Genomic DNA, 26,329 nt, shown 5'->3' with positions numbered 1-26,329 from the left:
CAAATATCTGTTTGAGATCCTAATTTCAATTATTTTGGGTAATTATCCAGTAGAGTGTTGGATGATATGGTGCTCTATTTTTAACTTTTGGAGAAACTTCATGCTGTTTTTCATAGCAGCTACACCATTTTACTTCCCACCATTAGTGTGCAAGGGTTCCAATCTCTTCGCATCCTCACCAGTCCTCGTGTCTTCTGTGTTTTTGGTAACAGCCATCCTAACGAGTACAAGTACAAGTAGGCAAATGTGGATTCTGGAACACAGCAGGTCTGGAGGAAGCGAGTGATGTGAGGCAAACTTTGGAGTCACAACTCTAGGAATCAGAATCAAACTTTGACTCTACCACTAATATTCACTAAATGTGTGTTCTGTTACCCTCTGGTTCTTGGTCTACCTTCTTCCAGGCGTCTCACACCTGGAGGCCAAGTACCTCTTGAAACAACCACAAAACAGTATCAGCAGGTCAAAGAAAGCAGAAATTTATTTGACCAATCTTGTTAGACTGCAACATTTGTGTGACAGGAAGTGTCTGATTCACTATTGTCCTTCCACAGACTGGAAAACTATCATGAGTATAAGTAGGGACTTAATCAACATTTATTATTGAATACTGGAATAGGAAACAGATTTTTAAATGTCAACTTATGCATCAATATCCATCTAAATATTTATGAATTCTTGACTAAACTTCCTGTCAGGCCTCAGCTCTCAACATAGACAATTTCACCTCCTTTTAGAAAGAATTTTCCATTTACCTCTAACTGCACAATACTTATTACAAAATTAATAAGCCATTATTAAATCAAAACTGTCTAAGGGAAGATTTAAGTGATAAAGTTTTACCATTAACAGTAATGAGAATTTGAGGTTTGGGGCTTTGGTTTTATTCACTTCCTTACCTTATGGAAGAACGGTTCTCAACTATATTGAGAATGATTGAATGAATGAATTACTTCTAATTATATTGTGCTCTGTAATTTACTGAATTATGTGAATCATTAAAAACATGCTAAAATTACATGACCATTGACTTTACTACTTTACAAGGCACTCTGAAGCCAAGTAATAACTGTCAGATTAAACAGGGAAAGTCTCTTTGGATGTACTGGAATTTTAAATTGCGCCACTAGGTAAAGGGGTCTTAATTGAAACAACTTGGGTGTAACTTGGTGGAGGTGCTGGGTTGTTTCTCTTCTAACAGTGACTGGTTCCCTCCCAGAAGGCTACTTCCTATTAATTTCTCATTTATTATCAAGATAAAGTTTGATACAAGGGTTACAATAATAAACTGTTAATTTAGACTCTGTCTTCTGATTTCTCCTGGGTGCTAAAAAGATACTACTAATATTTCTCACAAAATCTTTCCAAGTATACATTTAAATTTTAATCTTAAAAATGTAAAGATCATGAAAGAATATAATTCTGTGAGTTGAAGTGATTGGTCACCCAGTTGGAATATGGCCACTAGAGTGAGAGACTAGCTGACTAGAATGCAAGTCTCCTTACTGCTGATTCAGCAATTTGTCCAGGGTACTTCACCTACACTACCTCCAGTTTGTATCCAAATTATGGAATCTTTTAATTTTTGCATTGGCTTCTAGGAGTGGAACCGCTAACTCTGCATTAGAAGAACTGTGTCCATGATCTGTAATTACTCTACATGAGCCCACCATACCTCATCTGGGCAACCAACCTATACAAGTTTTCCGATGGCCTCTGCTGTATGGTTTAATTCTAAAATCATGACAATGCAATTCCAGTCAAAAGCTAATGGGATTTATTTCTGGTGTATAGGAAGATGATGATTGGGAAGGGTAAGGAAACTTTATCTGGAAAAATAGACATGTGAAACAATAGTAACAATTAAGATATGATAAGGAGATACTTGTCTACCAGATAATAATATGCAACAAGGGGCAGAGTGGCTAAGATCATTGCCTCTGTAATGCAGACCTGGTCCAAATTCAAGTTTCACTGTGTGTGACCTGAGGATCTTAAAGTCTAATTTCTGTATTTATAAATTGGGAATGATTATAATACTTATGTGTTGAAAAAAACAAAAATTAAACATACTAAGATTATTGGCCTATTAAATTCATGAAGATTAAAAGATTAATGCCTAGTATTAACAATGTTATTGTGAAAAAATGACACATTTAAACTTATATTAGTTATAGCTATTAATCTTAAAAAAAATAAACTATAAAAACAATATTAGCTGGGCCGGCCGAGTGGCGCGTTGGTTAAGAGCTGGCTTGGGACGCCAGCTCTGAGCAGCAGGGCCCCGGTTCAGATTCCACATGAGGGCCAGTGACACTGCCCTCTACAGCTAAGATGGTGAACAGCAGCTCAACCTGGAGCTGGGTTGCCATGAGTCGCTGGCGACGACGTAGGTTGCAGACCCTGCTGCAGTGGGCTGCCATAAGCTACCGTGTGTGGCCGGCAGCCAGCGTGAGTGGCCAGCAGCTGGTGTGAGCTGCCAAGAGCTGCTGTGAGTGGCTGTCCAGAGGCCAGCGACCGATCTGCCTCATCCGGGAAGACAGCAATGATAATACCAACATGGGCCAGTGAAGCAATGTCCTCCACAACTAAACTGAAGAACAAAAGGATAGCAACTTGTCTGTTCCCCTTCCCCTGATTCCCCAGGGCTGTTCCCCTCCCCCAATTCCCCAATAAAATCTTCAAAAATAAATAAATAAATAAAAATTTAAAAAAAACAATATAAACTATAAAATGTGCATACCCTTTCACATGGAAAATCCCAGTTTCAGTGTTTATCTTAATATAATCATTAGACATCTTAAATATCCAATAACAGGAGATTGACAAATATATTATGATATGTCTGTTAATGGAATACAAAGTTTATGTAGTATAAATTTATAACATAAAAATATATGTTCACAAAATCACAGAATAGATATGACAAACTATGTTTCTGAGAGTTGTAGGGTTATGGATGATTTATTATATATTTTTTTCTAGCTCTTATTTCTAATTTTATCTAACAGTTATGTATTTCTATTAAATAAACATTTTTAGAACCAAAATGGTCATATAAATAGTCTTCTAACATTTTTCATTCTTAGTAACAGTGATGATAATAGCATGGATAAAGCTAGGCTCTGGTCATGAATGTATTCTCTGATACTTGCACAGCAAATGCAGCAAACCCAATTCTAAATATGTGTGCTGATTATTTTAATCAAGATTAGGGTACCAACAGAGTCAATACGTCCCTGCATTGATTTATGCATTGTTATTAGTTTTTGAGTAAGATTTTTAACATACATGTACATTCAGTTGAAATTATTCTATGGCACATGGAATGTATAGGCCATGTACAGTTAACTAATGCCAGTTAATTATTGACTTACTAGTAGTTAACAGACTAACTAGATTTTTGCTTTTTCTCCCTTCTATAGTTTTCCATCTTTAAACCAGTTACTTTACTATTAGCATATAGGTAATTTAAGTTTTATTATAAAATATAGTTTAAGTTTCTAACAAGCTTTTATATCCAAATTCTATTGCTTTCTCTATTGCCTTCTTTAACTCACATCCTCCCAACCTCAATTAGACTCACCCCTTCTCCTTTCCTTTAAATCTTACATGGTTCCCTGTATTGTATTTCAAGCATCATCACAATTTGGAATTATACGTTTATTTCTGTGGCTCTGTTTTCCCTCTCCTAGTAGGCTCTCAGCAACACAAGAGCAGAGACTGGGTTTATTTACCACTCCACAGCAATTGCTACAATAGCCTACCAAACCATGGGTTCCCTTTGATATGGAGGCAAATTTTAAAGGATGGCTATTTTCCTATTTATAAATTTTACCATAGCATAAATCCTTCCTTAATTGATGTCCTCCATATCTCAGAGATATCCCAGCAGAAATTAGGGCAGTGAAGACTTCCTCAACAAAGTTCCTGACATAAAGAAATGAGGAAGAATGCTAATACGAGCAAGGAAAGAGAATATCTAAAGGTCTCAAGACAGATCATGACTCATACAAACAAAGTGAGAGAAAGCCGCCAGATCACACCACCACGTGTCCCTCTCCGTGACTCCAGGACCATGCCCGGGAGCAGGCCATGAAGTGGCATCTCAGGCCACCGGCAGTGAACAACTAGAGGAATCTCTTTCTTCCGTAACAACTTTTATTTATCTTTTAATCTATTTTGTTCTATTTTCTCGACCCTCTGGCTGACTTCTGCTGTGCCAGACAGGGATGCCTATGGTTATTTGGCACTACTAGTAAAGGAACTAAAAGTAGCTTTTCAGTACTTCGTAGAATACAAATGAATCCAAAATCAAAAGCAATCAGCCTGAGCCAAAGGACAGGCATCTTTTAGGCATTATCATAAAAACCGGGAAAGAGAGTGGGGAATAGAAAGCCACAAAGCTCTGGGGGAAAAAAAAATAAAATATAACATAGTCAAATAATAACAAGAATAGAAATTACAGAAATGAATTTTTTTACGTTCAGTATATAAAATCCAACCATCTGCATAATCCTGTCTTTACCTAGCAAACTGCAAAAGCCCTATAAGAAGCAGGATAATCTCACTCAAAAATAGGTGTTTCAATAACAATTTCTGCAGATTTTGAGAGTTTCAAATGGATCAATCAAGGCAGCTCAGAACAAAATCATAGGTTAGATACAAACACCTACTCATATTATATTATTGTCTGTGGAATGTAGATTCATGATTTAATTTTCCCCAAAAGTCTAAATTAAAGTTGTGTATTTGCATTCAATGTGTATGTATATCGAAAAATTTTATTCATCCAAATAACTCTCCAACTGAAAATTGTTCATCCAAATTATTCTTCCATCTATATTTAAAGACAACAGTACGTACTGAATACCAAGCAAGGACCAAGATTAAATATGGTGCCAGTCATGACCTACTTCTTGTAGTTTATAACTGGTAAAGGAAGAAATCAATTATAACCACAATAGGCTAACTTATTTGCTAGTACTTATTATTGCTGATCTTATGCAGGCACTATGTGGGCATTTTCACCCTCCAGCTAACTAAGTAAGGTGGGAGGTGGTTATGGTAGATGTGAACACAGAAGCACAGAACCCATTCCTCATGGTCTAGATAAAATCAGGCTACCAAGCATGATATCCACGGCCCTATAACTCCTTCTCCTCATTCCTGGACTACAGCTATCAAACGATTCCTTAGTCCCTTCCTCAGAGGTGAGTGGCAGAGTGGTGAGAAAATGCAATAACAACTAGCCCACACTACTGCACTAAAGTAATTTAAACATGGTACATAAAAAGAATGTACTTGGGCCGGCCGAGTGCACATTGGTTAAGAGTTGGCTTGGGACGCCAGCTCTGAGCAGCGGGGCCCCGGTTCGGATCCCACATGAGGGCCAGTGACGCTGCACCCTCTACAGCTAAGATGGTGAACAACAGCTCGACCTGGAGCTGGGCTGCCGTGGGTCACCAGAGATGGCATAGGCTGCAGCCCCTGCTGCAGTGGGCTGCCGTGAGCTACCGCGAGTGGCTGGCAGCCGGTGGCATGAACTGCTGTGAGACACCGTGAGCGGCCGTCCAACAGCTGGAGACTGACTGCCTCAGCCAAGGAGAGCACAATGATCACAATACCAACATGGGCCAGTGAAGCAACGTCCTCCACAACTAGACTGAAGAACAAAAGGACAGCAACTTGTTTGTTCCCCTTCCCCGATTCCCCAATAAAATCTTAAAAAAAATAAAAAGAAAGAAAGAAAAAAAGAATGTACTTAATATTATTCTTAGAAAGAGGTCTAGGTCATTCAGGATTTAACTTAGTTACATGACATTTCCCTATCCTTACTAGAGAAATCTAATACTGTCCACTATCTGATGTACAATAATATTAATAATTATATTAGCTAACAACAATATAAAGCTTGAATTGAAGCACTCTTAAACTATGCCAAAAGTCATGAAAAACTACATATACACTTAAATGTTACAAATTACTATCACAGAAAATGTTAAAGTTCTCATCTACTTGTAATGTTTCTAATAAATCCTTGGGCCTTTAACTTCTGACATATGAAAGGAAAAATAAAACTGGGGTTTCACATAAAGTCTACCTTTACAGATAAGGCCTACACTTTAGATAGGAAAGAGAAATGTCAAAAGTAACTGAATGCTTACTTTGTAATTTTTCAGTAGGCAGCAACTGAGAAGCATGTGTGGACATGACAAGAGTTAAGTTTCCTTGTCATGTTTAGGTATAAAGAGAAAAGTCACCGTTTTCAGATATTTGGGGCATGATGCTTTTACAACACAGGCTGAGAATATAGTTCCTTGTAATCACAGACTAGGCGTAGTTTCTCCTGCTCAACTAGAAGGTTAGTTAAAGACCACAGGAAAACCATGCCTGTTGACCTGGCCTGGCTTAGCCCCATCAGGGCGTCTGGGTCCTCATGATTTTTTTGAGATGGTATCTGTTCTATTGACTTGGAAAACTCAAGTTTAGTTTGTAAAACTATAGTACTTAGCTATACTAATAAAAAATTGGGGGGAAATACTGAATTATTACAAAATTTTGCTCTATTATTTTTTATGCAAGAGCCCTTGAATATATGTGTTTGAACTGTAAACAAGATCTGATATATGATAGTAATCAAAAGCACTCAGACACAAATATCTCATAACCTTAGTGTCATGTCAGGACCTGTACTACTGGCAGGTAGTCCATTTCCTCCTGAAGCAGACAGATCATTGCATTTTGAAATACTTCAAGTCACCTGGCATACCTCTCCCCAGTCTTCAATTAGCCAAACTAAATATTCATATTTCCTTTAACTATGTCTCTTAAAACAAGATTCCCAGAGATTTATACCATCATGATTATCGTCTGGTAACTGTGCAGCCATTTGTTAATATTTCTTTTAAAATATCTAGCTGGAAGCTGAACACAGTATTTTATCTATGGTCTGATTAACGTGGACTGTACCAGAATGCTTACTACCTCTCTTGATCCAAAGACAAAAGAGCTTTTAATGCATCTTAAGACCAATTCGGTTTTTTTCCTTCATAAACTATAGTCACATGTATATATTTACACGGCATATTTAACTCAGCACATTTTTCTGTGGAGCAGTTCTTGGAAGGCTGGTGCCTTTATCCCTGGGTTCAGCTGTATATTGCTATAGAAATTTCTTGACGTATTTAAATATTGAACCATGAAAATGATACTATGTATGTATAAAAATAGCATCCGTTTTTCACATTTAGGAATACAAAAAAAAAGTTTAGATATGCTCTTCTAAATTAAAAAGATATATAAAAGTAAACTGATTACAAGGAAGTTACTTTAACTTGTAGAGAAAAATACATTGCCTACTATATTTGGAATAAGTAGAGTGCTTCTGTGATAGATAAGGTTTAAAAATAATCCAGGATTTTAAAATATTCAAAATCTCAATTTCTTTCAATTCTAAAGGCATAATTCTGCCTGAATGTTTTGCATACTCAGTCAAAATTTTCATATAGTGGGATCTTCCTACTGATACTTTATGCTTATTACAAAACATATGACATAAGAAATGAAGACCAAAGAGCTTTTTCCATTAATTTTTTCCAAACTACATGATAGGAAAAAAGCAAGTCAGTGGAAAACAAAAAAAAATGATAAGGTTTTAAGCTTCAGTCCATAAAAAAAGCTGGGAAAAAAATCCAGTACAATGAGAAACATGTGGTTTACACAATGTTATACAAGTTGTACACTTTTTCATATGGTCCCAAGAGCAGAAAACCAAGTCCCCGCCCATTTATTTACTTCACTTGAATTGTTTCCCAGTAGAGTCATTTCAAACTGTAAGATATATTTTTTGAGCTTTAACTGTCATCCTTTCTAGTTTTTCCCATAATTTCCTTTTGCCTATTTAAATCGTCACTCATTCTACCCATTTCTCTTGTCTTTTAAGTACATAGAATGTTAGTGAGTAGCAAAGCCCAGAGGATGGATTTTGGTTATTAAATGTAAAAAGAATCTAAAGCAACTACTGCAATTAGTAGTCAATAAAATACTTCCAACCAAATAAAATTAATCTAGGTAGAATTCTATATGAAAAACATTGCCTAAGGCTATCTTTCATGACAAAAATGCTACAGTCTCCATGTCAGTACTGATTTTAATGCCTTGATTTGTATTAGAGAAAGCAGTATTCATATGAGGCAAGTTAAGGCTGAACTAAATCACAGTGATTAATCTGCTTGTGGGTTAAAGATGAATTCAAAAAATCTATAAAACTAAATATGTGGAACGATAGGAGGAAATCTCAGTAATTGGGGCAAAGGTTTTTCTCTAATTAGCTGCAATGCATCATTAAATTCTATTGTATTAGCAACTGAAAAAAATACAGCTCTTTTAGGAGTAACAAGAGAAGCATCACAACAAATACATTAGACTTCATACATTGTTTTTCAATATTTTTCGGTGTATATACTCATAGTTAAATCTAGTAACAGCCACCATTAATAAAATATTTGAAACAATCAATAAAATGTGAGATAAGAAATATAGTAAGACAAGTATTTGGCTTATTGAGGGACAGGAAGTCCAATGGAGATCTCTAACATCAAATACAGGAAAATTGTTAAAATTGAGATGCTGTTTACTAAAGTTACATCATCAAGTACATTCATATTACTAAGATTGTGACTACAATTATAGAATTTATCTCAATACTGTCATCTGCCTTTCATTTTTTTTCCACCCTTGTATTTTAACAGGCTCAATTAACTTCATTCTTATTATCAAAAAAGACCACAGTAAAGATGAATATACAATAGTTAGATATATAGGTAGGTGGATCGATGGATGGATGGATAGATAGATAGATAGATAGATAGATAGATAGATAGATAGATAGATAGATATAGATAGAAAGCGAGCTTTATTATGAAAGCCATATAAGCGCATTGGCAGCTGTGCTAATACACTATAAGGGGATAAAAGTGGAAGTACAGATCAGTTATGTGGCTAAACATAACTCAGATAGGACATGATGATGACTTGGATTAGGTGATAGCAATGAAGGTGGTAAGAACTGGAAGTGGAACCAACAGGATTTGGTGGAGGTTTTAATGTGGGGGGTTTTGTCTTAAGCATCTGAGGGATGGAGTTTTTATTAACTACATTAGGGGAGAATGTCAGTAGAGCAGGTTTATGACAGATGATTAGGAGTTCATTTCTGGACAATTTCATTGGACAAGAGTAGGTGGTTGGATAGGAGAGTCTGTAGTTCAGGGAGCAGGTACAAAATGAATGTGTATTTGGGTGGCGTTATCAAATATTTTTAAAGTCATTGGATTGCATGAGATCCATGCATGATATTAAAGGAGAGAATATAGACAGAAAAAGGAAGAGGCACAGGACTGAGCTCTAGAATATCCCAAAATCTAGGATATTGTCTTCATCAAACTGCTTTCAAGAAATGCCCCACCAAATTACACACAGACCAGAATTCCATAACAGTGTCAATCACTGCAGACTTGCTAAGACTGGGCACTACGTTTGTCCACTTGACATATTAAAAATGATCTCTTGCTATTTCAACATTTATTCATTACAAGTGAAAGTAAGATTTTCTTGAATGCTTATTAATAATTTGTATTTTTATCTTGTGTAAATTACCTATGTACTCAGCTCATTTTCCTCCCCAGGTATTCTAATTCTTCTTATTGATTTATAAAAATCATTTTACATATTAAGATAGTTAACCTTTCACTTGTGATATTCGCTGCAAATGTTTGATCTCATTTTCATAGTTTTTGGTATGAGAAGTTTTATATTTTCTAGCAAAATCTATTAGTTAGTTTTTTATGTATTCCATTGCTTTCATAGTACAAAGATAAATTCAATATATTCCTATATTTTCTTCTAATATTTTATGGTTTCTTATATTCTGCATTTAACTCTTAGTCCTTCTGATATTCATGATAGGCCATGTGGGAGAGAGTCTTATTTTTTTCTGGGTTTTAGCTTATTTTATAATTATATTAAAAAATAGATGAGTTCCATTTTTGCGATGTGTCGTTTAACTTATATTCGGTTCATATCCATAATAACGTCTAGTTCTGAGATATCTATTCCCTGACATATCTATTGCTTTGGCTACTAATTCTTGTGTCCATACTTCATACTTTATGATAGTATTTTAAAGTTGTATATTATACAAACTATTTATTTCTCAAATAACTGAATGCCTGATAGGCACATGGGTCTTCCACTCTGGTTATTAGGTTCACTACTAAACCAGAGAATTGGATGCCAATGCTTGTTTTCCTTTTGTTCAATATAGCATATGGTGTGTAGTCTAAGAATGCATTTTTAAATTCAGCCCCATTGACTATGCAATTAGTGGGAGTTTCCACCCTCTTCCCAGACCCAGGCTCTGGCATGTGTCTCTGTACCTACTGTGCTGTTACCTCTAGTTCTAAAATATCTGAGTGGAGATTTTCTTATTATGCTGGGAGGAATCAATACAGGCATAGAGAGTTTCCCACAATAAATTAAACTTCAGATATGTTTTATACATGCACGACCAAACTTTCATATTTGCCAGTTATTTAAATCTGCTTCTCCTATTAATCAAAAACGACTCAAAGGATTCCCCCACTCACTTAGGAGGGACAGCCATGATTTTTTCTTATCCAAAAGCTAATTTGTTTTAATATTTTTACTTATTTGTTTTAAAATCTTTTCATTTAAATTAAAATTTTATTCCACCTTTAATATTAGCCTCTTCATCTTTTTTTCTATTACACCATTTTCCATGGATACCCTACTAATCAGAAGTACATTTCTGTGACCACAAATGATAACAAGCAAAACAAAACAAAACAAAAAAATGTGGTAAATAATAGGAATCCAGAAATAGTTCCCCACTACATGGCATATGCACTTCCCGGCACACCCATGCCAGCATTTTATACCCTAACTACATCATGAAGCAGACAGCTAAGCAGGTCCCGGGCATAGGAGGTAGCATAGGCTATGGGTTGGGCTCTTTTCTAATATAAAAGGCCATTGTTCCATCATTTTAATGAAGTTTTTTGTCAGCTACCATGTGACTGCACTGCATTTTCTGAAACAAAAAGCTTCTACCTGAGATGGTGATAGACAAGTTAGATGGACGCCTCTTGATCTCAGTTTACTGAATGTGGACCTCAAAGGACATCCTGCATTTAACATCTTAAACACTGACCTACACCTGAACCCCTGATGAAGATTCTGTTTCTTCTTTGAATACCTCCCTACTAACCATATATTGGCTCAGTTTTACATTAATCAAATTCCACGGAAATGGAATTTGTCCTTTCCCCTCTGCGGTCACACATTCCACTTTAAGTGGCCACTTAACTAGAAAATTTATGCTGCATCTTGTAAAATGTTTAAAAAGGAGCACACCTCATCCGTTTCACGATTCTTCCATGTAGACACCCATGAGTAGCTCACCTGCACTCCCTCTGAAGGCTTCTGACCCTTAATTCTCACATTCCATGTTCATTCCCCACATGTCCCCTCAATCATCTTTTCCTAATAACACCTGCTCTGGCTTAAAAAAACTACCTACTGGTCATTTCATGGAATTCCCCTAACTAAACATCTACTTTGCTCATTTGCTCTTTCCCTTCGCCGGTGAAAAGTGCTTGTTGAGCAGGTCTTATAGAAAAACTACAAGTCAACCTCATACGATTAAGAGAACAAATCAGTGGCCAGCACAGTGGCTCAACTGGTTAAGAGCTAGCTCAAGAGTGCGAGCTCTGAGCAACAGTGGTTCGAGTCTTGGCCCGAGCTGAGCTGCCGCTGAGCTGCCAACAGGTGGCAGGATGGCTCAGCTAAAAAATAATAATAAACAAACAAACAAACAAAAAGAGAACAAATCAAATTTGTGGGAAATGGCAGGAAGGTAATGTGCTGTCAGATTATCATATGTCAAAAATCAGTACCTAAAAATAATGTCCACTGGTGCTTACGAAGTAAAACAGATCATGATCGGTTTTCTCTAAAACTCTTGGGTGCAAGCCCTACTTGTCCTCCTCTGTATTTGATGTGAATCGGCTGGGTGGAGGAAGTGAGAATTGCTTTTAAAATTTGGTCTCATTTGAGGAGGCCTTTGGTTCCTTCTTGGTCACTAATATGAGACAGATAGGAAAAATTAAAAGAGGTTCCATGGAAAGACAAGCAAGAAATTAGAGATGTCAGATGAATGGGGAGGGTGGTATCCATTTTGTAGACTTGTGTGGGAGAAACAAAGAATTATAAGTTGCTTTAAAACCATGTGAGAGAAAGGACAGAGATTTAAGTAGAGGATAGCATGCATTAATTTTTTAGTTCATAAGCAAGGAATTTTCTTTCTAAATTTTAAGTGGGCAAAAAGTCAAAGGAGAAATCAAGAATAAAAACTACCAGGAAACGGCAGCACTATTAAGAGGTTTAGAGGAACGCAGCAAATTACTCTGACTGGTAATGAGAGTATTTTATGGAAATGAAGTAATTAGTTGTTTTCAGAAACCACAATTTCTAAATTGAGTGTGATGACTAGTACTAATTGGTGATTAATGGTTGAGTGCCTTGCACCTTCTAAGCACTCAATAATATGATTGATTGATATGTCACTTACGAAATACAGAGTAACATTTATGAAGCAATTACACAAGCAATATGTGAGTGGGGAAACTACAGGCATCTGAAGATCCTACTGAAACAGAAAATAAATAACAACAACAATAATAACCCATACCTTCTCTGTGTCGATGCCTTTTGACATGGACCATGTTGAGACAATATAATCCATGACCCGTTCACTAAGGCCTTTGGGGACCTGATAGAGTTTCAGAAAGTCCCGTACATTATTCAGCATCTCATGGTATCGGTTGGTATTGGCATACATTTGCTGGAAAATTGTGGTAACATTTCCAAAAATAGTTGCATAAAGAAGAGCTGAAAGAGAAGAAATGATGAAAATAAAACAAACATCCCAAGTGAAAAAAAAATAATGTGACTATTGGCCCAATCAATGAATAATTTGACAGAGATGTCTTTATAAACTTTGAGGGTTAATGCATGGGAACCCAGGAGAAGAGTGGCTGGAATCTAATATTCACTCAGTAAACATTACCTTCAATATGATAAACATGATTGCATGAGCATGCAACACTCTAGTCAATGTGGCACAATATGAGAGTGACTAATAGATTCCATGAAGAATTAAATGCTCCGAAGTTATAATTTTCCTAAGAAGTCCTACTCTTATGACTCAAGTCATCCTCCAGCCTTGCCCTCCTGAATGAAGCCTTATCAATTTGAATTTTCCAGGGACTGATGATCCAGTTTAGAAACGTATTCTCTTTCTCACTGCTTGCTCCTTCCAGCTTTTGGAATACTTCCCTACTTATAAATATTTTTGACAGAACATAAGAAATATAGGGAGTGAAGACAAATTCAAGTGTTCCATTTTTAAAAGGTTCTGAAGAGAAACAGGGCTGCAATTAACAGCTAAAATAAAACTTTGGGAGTGCCTAAAAATTCAAGTTACTAAACTCATGTCAGGATACCAGTGTTGTAAGGTGTTTTTTTTTATTCTCTCATTTTAATTAAGAGTAAAGGCAGCCTGGAGACCACCGTTATTTATCTACAGGAGCCTGCGGATGGGGTAGGGTTTTGTAATGCCCCAACTCTGAACCCCTCCCTCAACCCAAAATTTACCAACCCTCTTTCCACATCCAGTCAGGCGGCTAATGTTTACCTGATTTTGTACAAACTTTGAGAAGCAGTGAGTTCAACCCGAACTCAACACATCCCCAATTGCACACCAGCCCCCACTCAATCCTGTCCCTTTGGTTTCATTCCCTCCTTAACACTTAGCTCTCCTGAAAAGGGGCAGTACTTTATTTGCCTTAATATTCAGTAAACGCAATGTTTAGTAATCACGTACATTCCATACGCATTTCACAAGTAGACTATAAGACAATCATCATTTCCATTCTACAGCCTCCAAGCATTTGAAAAATGACTCCTCTGAACAAAGTATGGGCTGTTTCATGTTGCCATTTCATCAACCAAAATCCCATTTGATGAAAGTGTTATAAAATCAAGCTAGTGAAGCATCTTAAGATCCTTAACGTATTTTCAGAAAATCACTTGTTGCTTTTTTATGAACAATTAATTGTTCTCTGAGTACAACAAATTATAATTTCACACCAAGAAGCTATAATTTTATAAGCATTTAGTCAGTTTTTTGCTGTTACTTAAGCATTTTGATGCCAGTACAATTTACAAGATAGATGATATTTTGTTAAAACTGAATAAGAAAAATATAGTGCTGACATTTCTCAACTGGGTCTTTAAGCCTTTGAATATTTATATTTAAAAACAAAAATAAAAAATAAATAGAGGTAACCACAGACTTAACATCTCTATTCCACCATTGTGGTATTAAGAAAGACAAATACAGAAATAATGTGACCACATTAATGATAGAAGAATCACGTAACAAATACGGAATTTTACTTTTTCAGAAAAGAGAAATAAGGAGAATTTGTTTTTAAAATAATTAGCATTGTAGGCATTAATGAAATAATGTCATAATCATGATTTTTAAGTACCCAGCTATTTGTAAGTTGTCAATACCTATCACAGAACTACTTATTATTTTGACATATTTAACTTGTTTCTCTCCCGAAGATATTTGCAATATTTTATATTTGCCAAAGTGTCTTACTACTGCTTTTTAGTGTAACAAATTACCACACATTTCATCTTTTTGGATACATTAAATATGCGCACATTATGCTCAAATGAAAAGTTTAAGCACAAAAATATGAAGAAAACTGTCAATGCATTAAAAGTTTGCAGTATTAATAAATGAAGAATGTAATCAACACTCCGGTAAGTTTGGCATATTCACAAAGATATCCACTTCTAATTCCCATTTTCATGTCAGCATGGTATCCTACACTGGAGAGGAATAAACAAGGTCATAATTTAAGGTAAGAGATTCAATTATATGTATATACATATTTAATTATTTTTTACTTTAAAACTAGTTGCAAAAAAGAGTACAGAAAAATTGCATGCAGCCACATGCAGCAGCGTCTCTCAATGATGACACACCTGTATCCTGAATTACAGACACACACATCTTCTTGGATGCCTAATAGCCATTCAAGTCAACCATGTCCAAAAAGGAACTTTTAATTCACAACATACTCTTTCCAACAGCCAAGTGCACTTTTTCATCTCAGTAAACTGCAAAGCCACACCTAGTTGCTCAGACCAAAAACTACAAGGTCATCTTTCAATTCATTCTTTGATTCATCTCCTATATTTAATCCATCAACAACTCCTGTTGGCTCTACCTTCAAAACATAGCCTCAGTTCAAACACGTCTCACTACCTCTATCAGCATCCTTGCAGAGTCTTTACTAGCATGTGCTTTCCCGCTTACTAGCTTTGTATCTTTGGGCCTGTTACTAAACCTCTCTAGACTTGTATACCATCGCTCACAACTTTAAACTTACACTAGAATCTTCACAAAGGGATTGTGTGAAATGAGATAACTCATATAGAACAGGTTAGAAAAGAGAGTCCAGTAGGGAGTAAGCATCCATGAAATGTTATTCATCCTCCTCCTCATCATCATGGAAATAGTTTCCAAACAATTATTTTTTCATGCATATACATACAAATCTTGGCCTCCTCCACTTAAAACCTTTTCCTTCACATGGAAACTTAAATCCAACCTAGTCATGCTCCAAGGACACATATCATCACAGCACTGCCTCCCTCACTGATTCTAATTCCTACCAGTCATCCCTTCACTCCCTCTGCTCCATCAATCTGATTGTATGTGCAGCAAATAGCTTGACAACATCAGCTTACAGCCATATATGTGGTTGAGCCAATTAAGAAGTGGATTTTTCAGACCCATTCAAGACCCCCCAACTGACACCACATGGCCTAGAAAGAAGTCATGCCAACCTAGCCCTGCAGAAACTGCAGATTCATGAGTAAAATAAATGGCTGTTCCTGCTTTAAGTCACTGAGTTTGATTAGTTATGCAACTATAATAAGCCCTAATGAAGACAGATTGATTCTCAATTGGGTATGAAACCTGAGGAAGGAGGTTAGAGAGCTCCTTATCTTGCACATCAGAGCCCAACAGTATGCTCTGAAAAATACTTTTCTAAATATGTAATATAGTTTATATTTTAAAACTCAAAAACACCTATTATTTTTATAATTTAAACATGAAATTCATGAATGTTTTCAAAAAGAGACATAGATTAAGCTATAACACAAATCACAGATTTCATTATTTATTCAAGCACTGTTTGTATTCAGTATATATTTACTGAGTATCTTTTATATGCCAGCCACTCCAGTTAGCCACGAGTGATACAATGATAAAAAAGGCAGACATAATCCCTGCTCTCAAGTAGTATCCACTGTTTCCTACAGAAAACTATTAGTCTTTAATTCTCCCGAATCGCATTCTTGGAAGGAAGGCTAATGATCTTTCCTTTTCGCAGTTTACAAAAATCCACAAACTTAGAACCATTCCAAGTATATAAACTATAGTTTATTTCTCATAGTCAAACAATTCGCAGAGTCAAACAAAAATCTATGTTCAGCTAATTAATTGTAACTCAGCCTCCACCCCTATGAATTGTTCATGATAACAGATAAGATGATAATATCCAGGTCTTTAAAGAAATTATGTTCACCAGTCACTTCATTTTGTTTGCTCTTTAGGTCAAGCTGCATTAATAATTTGTATTTTTTAGACTTTTCCTGCCTGTTCGTGATGACATGTGACATTTACTTTTCATAATTATCTTTCTTTCATAATGCTTGGTTAGTAATCATTGCCCTAGACTGAGCAATTTAAAATATTAATATGAGAATGCATTTCTGGTAACCTTCAAAGCCACACAGGTGGTTCAATCATCATTTCCCCTTTTATTTATATTCATTAAAGCCCATCTTTAATAATGATATTTAAGGGGTGGAAGGAAAATGTTCCATCTATCCGTGATCGTACGTGAAGCACACAGCCTCTTAAAATTGTTGCAGTGACCCAGCTGGCTTTACAACAAAGTGAAGAAGCCGATGTCCAGAAACCTCCAGTTTCAAAGCCTTGCTGTCCTTCCTACTCTCTCATAACGGCTTCTGGCTTCCCAGGACGCTCTTTTGTAATGACCTATATAATGCAGGCACCCTCTAGACATCCACTTATGAGCCAGACATTTATTCTTTCCCAGACTTCAGTTAATCTATGCCCCATTCCATCCAGTATCTGAACTACACCAATTAATGAGAATTCATCTCATTAATTTCTTTTTTTTCTAAAGATTTTTATTGGGGAATTAGGGGGATGCAAACAGCGTTGGGGAATTGGGAGAAGGGGAACAAACAAGTTGCTGTCGTTTTGTTCTTCAATCTAGTTGTGGAGGACGTTGCTTCACTGGCCCAAGTTGGCACCATCATTGCGCTCTTCCCAGGTGAGGCAGATCAGTCGCCGACTTCTGGACGGCCGCTGCTGGCCGCTCACGCTGGCTGCTGGCTACACACGGTAGCCCATGGCAACCCACTGCCACAGGGGCTGCAGCCTTTGCCGTCGCCGGCAACTCACAGCAGCCCAGCTCCAGGTCGAGCTGTTGTTCAGCATCTTAGCTGTAGAGGGTAGTGTCACTGGCCCTCATATGTGGGATCCGAACCGGGGCCCTCTGGCGTCCCAAGCCAGCTCTTAACCATCCTCAGCCGGCCCTCATTAATTTCTTAAAGTATTAACTATTGAAAACTACTTAATATACTACCCTTCTCAGGGATATGGGAATTTTGAAGGGGGAATTCCAGGTAATACAGGTTGACTGAATCATCTGAATTAACCATCAATAGTGAGATAAGTTGGGACAAAGAAAGGACAATTTTTAGAACCTGCCAAATTATAGCATACTATTGGACAGATTTAACCAGTTTATGGTTCATCCCATGACCATCGTAACAACTGACTCCATCAAAATAGTCTCAATAATTAAATGGCAATGCTTATTGATATCATTTCCTATATATCCTAAGGAATCACTTAATTTTAGGAAATTAACCATGAACCGATATTCATCAATTACTAATACAAGATCAAAGATGTTAGACGGGGAGGGAGGAGAATGAACGGAAAGATGTAGACGGTCTATTCACTCAAAGAACTCTAAGAAATTAAAGTATTTCTTAAAAACAAATCAAAGGATCTGAAGAGTTTTATCTCCACTGTATCCTTCTATGATGGTTATTCTCATTTTTATGCTAAGTAAATGAATTTTCTTTATTCCCTACAATATAGCAAAATTCATTTGACGTCTAATAAAATTAGTACACGTGCATTGCTTACATATCTATAAAACGTTTTGTAACTTTCATAAAGATGAACGGGGCAATACAGAACATGCCTCTAAAAGAAGAGGAAAAATAATTATAGATGCTCAATGAATACTGACCTCATCATTTCAGGCTCATTTCTTATGAGTCAAACAGAAGCTCCCCAAATATATCAACTGTAAGGCAACCAGGGACAACCAAATATTCATAACAACCAAATGTATGTTATCTGTAGGGGTCTCCAGCAGCTGATACAAAGGCTAGCTTAGTCACTTAAAAAATATTTTGGAGGGAGCTGTTTAGCGACTGAACACAATCTCAAGTGAGGGCACTCCCAGAGATGCCAAACTTGGGACACTGGTCACTCTTTTTTTCATGTTTCTCAGAATTCTAAACCCCGCTTCGAAAGAGGCAAGGAAGGAGAAATGTGCAGCGCTTGGGAAATACAAAGGCACATAGACAGAGATTGCTGTTGATGCACAGTCACTCAGAGATGGTAGAAGGAAAAGGATACTTCCCTTTTGACATATTTGAAAATCGTAATTATAAAGGATGACTAAAGCTTTAGGAAAATACAAATAGCTACAGAAAAATAAGGTATGAGTATATGTTTGTATCGGGTGATAGAAAGATGGCAAAGGGTCAGCACAAACACAAGGAGCAGAAGGCCCACTTGGTTGCCTCCAAATCTTTGTGCATGCAGCTCCCTGGTGGTGAATCGCAAAATATGGCCACACATTATTCCTATCTTGGTATGCATATCTTTTTGCAATGAAGCTTTATTGCTTCTTCCACCAAAATCTATTTCCTTTCATCTGTGCTGGCTTTGTGACTTCATTGTTTTCAATGGAAGGTGGCAAAAATGATAGTATGCAACCACCCAAGCTAGACCTGAAGGGAACTTGCAGGCTTGGCTTTTGTGCTCTTGAAATGCTCCTTTGAGACCATCATTCCTGAAAAACCCTGGGTTGTACTGAGGGACGTCAAGCTAGCAAGGATAGAAACCAAACCCCCAGCTGAGGTGCCAACTAAGTGCTCCCTTGCATAAGGGATCCCAAGCAAGGCAAGCAGAAGAACCAATTGCCTTGAGATAGATAGGGTCATGAGAAATAAAAAATCATTGCTGTATTAAGTCACTATGCTTTGGAGTCATTTCTTACACAGCATTATATAACTGATACATCTCTCCCCCATGAAAGGCCTCCCTGTTCCTTCATCCTTCCTAAATCACAGCCTCTCTTCAGGGCTTGTTATTTCCTTCATAAAACCTCCTCTGATCATTCCAGCTCAAGAAATTTCTCTTATTCTTCTATAGAACCTAAGGAATACATCATTCCTTAAAACAGGAATCAAGTACCTTGCTTTTTCTTTTTATTTGTTAACATATTTTTTATATTCCTTTGTATTTGTTAACATATCTTGCTAGAAATACAACCAAGTTCTTGAATGCAAGTACCTTTTAAACTTCTTTAAATCTGTCTATGACAGCATAGCTCTGAATACATAATTTCTGAACACAATAAATAGACATTGAATTAATTTTAAAAGGTATTCCTGTGTAGCAAAGTAGATGGCAGGTATATAAAAACCATCTTGGGTCAAATCTGACTGAGAATATCATCAAAATATTCTGACTTGGCCGTCTGAAGGGGGGGCGGGGATTTTATTATGAGGTGCGATATCACAAAGGCTATGGCTACAGTGGAAATTACCTGCTCATCAATTCCAAGAATATTAGAATCTGGGGACATTCATTGTTGAAACCTAGTAGTTTATGAAAAATAAATACAAATCAGATTGTAAGATTGTAGAAAGTGACTTCATCAGAAAATAATCAAGAAGATATGCCTGTACCAAGTATGGACCAAAAATTCAAATTGTGCCATTTGGCCAAATTATTCTGTGTCTTGGAAGTTATACTATACCATTATATAATCAGTGCACAAATATGTTCACTGAAATATTGCTTATGAGAAAAAAGTGATGTGTTTAAAAATAAAGATTGTGTGATACATATGATGGCACAACAATACAATTGACCATTATGATGATGATGGGGATGTCTGGACATAGGTCTGAAAAGATTAATGGCATATTTTTGTCAGAAAAAGCATGTCACTTAATTCCACTCTTTGTAATATTGTATGTATTAATGTAGGGGTTGGGTAGTGGATGATTTCATGGGTACACAGAAACATGACTAGAAGGTTGTTTACAAAAATGTTAACAGTTACTATATTTGGGCAATAGGATCTATGGTGATTTTTATGTTCTTTAACCTTTTCTGCAATATTTGATTTTCTGCAATAAGCACGCACCATTTTTATAAAAAGAATAAGATATTTGCATTTTTTAGAGACATAGAGCTATAAACCTTCATAAACAGTTACTATTTTATCCTCATTGTAAATATATGGAAACAAATCCAGACCAGAATTTCAGTCTCAACAACTATACAACCTAACATCCATATCAGCTTTAAGATTAATATTTCAAATAATATTCTCTTTCTTCTCACAGCAGACCTTTTCTAGCCAATGTTAGTTGCTTACTGTCATTGGGCTCACCAAAAGTTTTCAAGTGTGAACAGCAGGCCTCAAAGAATTAAGTACTCCCAGGGCCAAGAATTTAGACCATGTAAAAACAGAATGCACTCCTTAAATGATACGCATCAAGAGATGTTCTGGGCCCATCACTAAACTGGGATATGCTTAGTTGGGTACAGAAAAGGAGCCCTTAAATCTGCTATGGTTGCCACATTACCAAAGCACCATTTTACGCANTAATTACGTTTTCCGTGGAAAAGACGGTGGCACTTGAAAAATAGTTCATTAGTGATGCAATTATATATTACAGCTATACATTCCATATATTTTAAAAATGCACATACATGCACACCCATGCACTTACACATCCACTCCAAAGTCCCAAAATTAAAAGAAAATCTCCAAAAAAAAATTATGAGAAAAATTTTTGAAAAGAAAGCCTAACACCAAATTTAAAGATCCTTTAACAACGTAAGAAAGTAAAAAGAAGGCTCTGATTTTCAATGCTGGTAGAATGAGAAACTGTTTGATCTCATTGGGCACACCAGTTAAGATATGTGGAATTCTATAGCCAGAAGGAGATTCTCACTCAAAAAAATATTATTGAGTACCAACTACGGTCCAGAAGCTACATACAATCATTAGCTTTTAGAATAATAAAATGATGATAACATAGAAGTTCTTGGAACAAGAGCAAGAGATAAAAGAAGGTAGGCTATAGGAAAGCAGAGAAGAGAGGATTATGATGAATTTCATCATCATTAGTGGCAGCTTTATCACTGTTCCCAATTTTTATTTTTTCCCATTTTTAAAAAAGTAATGAACAGTCTGTATAAATTTAGTGTAGTATTTGTTCATTTGAAAACATCTCAGAAACATGTACCTATTTTTAGAAGAAGAAGAAAAGTTAAGTCCTGGATGTGTTTGTTGCCAAGCTAAACTTGGAACTGACAAAGCTTCCACATACAGTGCTAGACAGCCCCTGATACATGGCTCAGTTCTTCCTTTTATTCCTTCCTTCCATTCATTCCTTCACAGAGAAGAAAAAAAAAATGCTGCAAAACTGCAGCCATTTTGTAAGAGCTGAGTTTATCTAAATTTGTCACTTTCAGTCAGAGGTACTGACATTGTATAGAAACACCTTTAAGTCTTCCATAAAATGCATAGGCATTAATGGCCATCTAGGCCATACAATAGATCATATTTTTCTGCCGTTATTTGGCACTGTAGGTAATCAACTAACCTGGTGCTTAGCTTCCAAGAGCTTAGATTCTAACATAACCAATACTGAGATACATAAGAACTAAAAGAAACCAAATGCACATCACTTGTTTAAAGATTTCCATGGAAGATTCCATTAATTCCATCATTTATAAACCCTCATGATAAGAATGTCTCACTTCCGAAGTGGCCGGATGGCTCAGTTGGTTAGAGAACATGCTCTAAACAACGGGGTTGCCAGTTCAACTCCCACATGGGATGGTGGGCTGTGCCCCCAGCAACTAGATTGAAAACATCCACTGGACCTGGAGCTGAGCTGCGCCCTCCACAACTAAGATTGAAGGACAACAACTTGAGTTGGAGCTGATGGGTCCTGGAAAAAACACATTGTTCCCCAACAAAGTTTAAAAAAATAAAAAAAAATAATGTCTCACTTCTGAAATCCCTAGAATCTCCCATTGGTAAAAAATGGAGAACAGGCAATTATCACTATGCATATTGCTAGTAACAGGAACCATTTAACAAGCACTCTCTATCACAACAATACTCTGTGAGGTTGATCTAAGTATCCATATTTTACTGATCCAGATGAAGAAGAACATGCAGTGGGTTAAATAATTTCCCAAGGTTACAATGCTAGAGAGTGATGAAGCCGTGGTTCACATTAGGCTGTCTACTTTCAAAGCCCTGCCTCCTGATCAGATTTATATACTATCTTGCAAAATAACTTTGAAGGTGCACTATATTTCTATCACTCTTGCAAATTTTCACTTGAAACATTTCAAAATCTTTGGGGGACTTTCTGGATGAAATCCACTGAAAACTCTTCAGTATCATTTTCCTCCTGGTCACCTAGAGAGGACCATCACAGGTCAAAAGTCTTTTTCATGAAAATATTAATTCATTCTAAAGAGAGGGAATGTGTATTACAGGATCGGTATTGAGCTGCATACTGTAATTTCTATGCTCCACAACATTCACAACCATGAGACTTTAGCCAAATCTCATAAGCAAATGTGCTACACACTCAGCAATCAGACTCACACCTAATATGTGACACTTACAACTGGACCGTGTCCACAACGTTGAGGTTTATATATGGTGCACTGTAGAGTAGGGCCACATGCCTTCACGGTTCTAACCTATAGTGTAATATACTTCCTAGAGTAATGGTGCCACAGTTCTGATTCACACAATAGTCGCTTCACAAAGGAGTTTAGAATGTTCATTTCTTGCCTTTTCTTTTTTCATAATGCAGCTTACTAACTGTATTTTATCATTATAATACTGTACATGCTGAACACGCTTCCTGGCTGAGTTTTAATGGAGCAGCATAACTGTCCAGAATTAGACACAGATACAAATTCACAGCCAAGCAAGGCTTTTATTAATAAAACATGCACCTGTAGCTCAGATTGGTCAACTCTATTAGCATTTGGGAAACTAAGCTAAATTTTGTTTAAGTATCTTCTGCACAATAAGAGCCTTTAGCTTTACATTAGTGCCTTTATACTATGCAGCCTGAGAAACTTTTCTCACATCCCTGAACGTTTTATTGTACAGGGATGTTAGCTTACAATGATGAGTTTCTGTTAGGTTTTAAGTCTCTAAACATCAGTTTAGCCTGAAATTACATTGAGGAATCACAGTGGGAACTGTTTAATGAGTTAATTAGTACTCACTCTTCCAAAATAGCTGTGCTCATCAATCTGGGAAATAAGTAGCAGATGCTTTCTTTCTGTTCTCTGGAGCATGGTTCTCGCCCCAAATCCGAATTGTCCATTTAGCTACTTGATCCAATCAGAATAAGTTTTTGAGTAAGAATTGGATATACAACTTCAGGAAAATCCAACTACTAGGATGTGTCTAAGAAAATGTAGCTGCCATGTTTAGGAAGGGACTAAATGAGTTAGTCTCTTAGGTACCCCAGGAAATGCAATCATTTCACCTAAAAAAAAAAGCTTTTTCTCAGTATGAAGTAATTATGATTAACTTGGGGCAGCTTCTAAGCTCATCACAGTGATAACGCTGCTGCTGCTGTTGCTGCTCGCAGAATGTAAATTTTTATATCAAAATTCTAGGACACTAAAACTGGGACACTGGCAATCCAGTGTTCACTGAGACTAGGCTTGTAAATGGCATATACAGAGAGAAAAACTGAGATTGAGATAGGCTAAATGAAATATATACTTGTAGATAAATTTCTGTTATTATACACAAGAAGCTATTAATAATACTGATTATCTCTGTAGAGTGGAATGCTGGGGTGGGGAGGGTAGAGACAGACTTTAACATTTCACTTCCGACCCTGATGTTCTTTTGTTCCTCGATGGACATGTATTATAACCATCATTACCATCATCATCATCAACATGATAAACGGCTCAGAAAGCTGGAGGAGTGTGAGTTAAGAACCTTTAAGCCATGGAGGCAAATGTCCTTTGCTCCCAATTTAGAATATCTGGATATATAGTAGAAACATAGCCAGTTGCTTTCTTTAACATAGACACAGNTAACATGTTTGAAAGGTTTTAATTCTTGATTTGATAAAATTACCCTCATCTTTCTAATTTGCAAGACCATGTACCCCATGATACACTGTGTATCCCCTGAAACACTACATGATATGTAATAAACTTCTTCTTTGTCTCCCACGTTACCAGGTTTCATTCTTTTCTAATAATACTTGGTACCAAATGTTCACCTTTTCAATAAATCACTACTGCCAAGGTCTGATGTGGATGGAATAAAGCCATACCAAGTTCATTCCACTGGGCACATCACTGTGGCAGAAATGTCAAGTATAATAAGCATGTGATGAAAAAGATATTCAGGGTTCCTGTCAGGTAGTACGTAACCTGACAGTAGGTTAAAACTGAATATTTACATGAAGAAGTTGGGTGACTGAGGCTGACAGTTGTCATTAAACACTGTGAAGGAGAAGAAATATGTCACCTCAGATTTCCCAGCTTTCACAGTTGACAGGTGCTTTCATATTTGCATTTAACCCTTTTAAGAGACATGGGTTTGGTCATTACTCTCCACTGTGAGTGAGAAACCTGTCTCTCCCCACATCCCTGCTTTCTCTGTCCTGGTTTAGGCCCCCATCATCTCTCAGCTGAATCACTGCAGCAGCCTCCTTACTGACATCCTTGACAATGACCATGTTTTGACTATAAGAATTGAGTAATATTAGGCTTTTCTGGGGGGACAAACAAACATGAAAACTAAGTTGCTTAACCATAACATTTTCACTTCTAGTTCACAACTACAGGGTGAATATGGATCACACAGTCCTATATGTTTTATCAACTTATAGGCCTAAAATGTGGCTCTTGCTAAGTGAAATAAATGCCTTTTGTAATTGTGTCAGTCATTTGGCAAACTTCTATGATTTGTCTGAAAATGAGAGCTATACACAAATCAGAGATGCAAGCACATATCAATATGTCATATATCTTTGGGCACGCAATAAAAACGAGTTGTCCAGCTGAATAAATCACAGATACTACATTTGGGAGGTATGATTGTTTACTAATCGAATGCTTTGAATTTCATTAACTATTGTTTTAGGGCACTTAAGAAATCAGACTCTTACCTATTTTTCTGAGAAGATTTGGAATAGAAGAAAGTAAAAAAAGTCCATATCTATTTATCAGAAATGCCTCCTCAATATTTTTCCCCACATGAAAGAACCAGGGGGCAGGGTATGGAAGTAACTGGACATGAGAGCAACCCTTAGGCTCTGCAAACCACAAGAAGTGAATGTCACCAGTCTGCTGCTGACAAAGTGACTTCTGTATATGCACAGGTCTACTGATGGTTCGTGCTTCAAGAGCTGACCTGGTGCTACCTTTCTATTTTTAATTATGAACCCAGGCTTCTACCATGATGGAGTGTTTTAGAGGGCTCAATGCCCAGTAACTCATAAGCATTCAAGTGGTCAGAGGCCTGAGAAACTCTGAAACTAATGATGAAAAAAATAATTTGTATTTAAAACCAACTAAAAAATCCTCCTACAGAAGAAAGAACAGAGCATAAACTAAAGTTTGCCTCCTAGAACTTCATTCCTGAGGGGAGGTTTTTACTAGAGACTTTGCTTGTGTGTTTATTAACACAAGAGATTTGAACTTCACAAGGAAGCTCATAATAAAAGC

At 36.6% G+C, this 26,329-nt stretch overlaps 1 protein-coding gene across 1 annotated transcript in view; it reads right to left on the bottom strand.

Annotated features, from left to right (window-relative positions):
• The window catches only part of KCNH5 (potassium voltage-gated channel subfamily H member 5), a gene marked incomplete at its 5' end in the record, with an annotated part of 236,174 nt that overhangs the window by 91,510 nt on the left and 118,335 nt on the right, over positions 1 to 26,329 (bottom strand). The window contains one exon of the mRNA XM_019645963.1: positions 12,770 to 12,969. Coding sequence (XP_019501508.1) covers positions 12,770 to 12,969 — 200 coding nt within the window. The remainder of the gene's footprint in view (positions 1 to 12,769; positions 12,970 to 26,329) is intronic.

This window comes from Hipposideros armiger, unplaced genomic scaffold, assembly GCF_001890085.2.
Source record: "Hipposideros armiger isolate ML-2016 unplaced genomic scaffold, ASM189008v1 scaffold_5, whole genome shotgun sequence".
Taxonomy (NCBI): domain Eukaryota; kingdom Metazoa; phylum Chordata; class Mammalia; order Chiroptera; family Hipposideridae; genus Hipposideros; species Hipposideros armiger.
The sequence above is the reverse complement of the archived record's forward strand: the minus strand, read 5'-3'. Positions and strand labels throughout refer to the sequence as shown.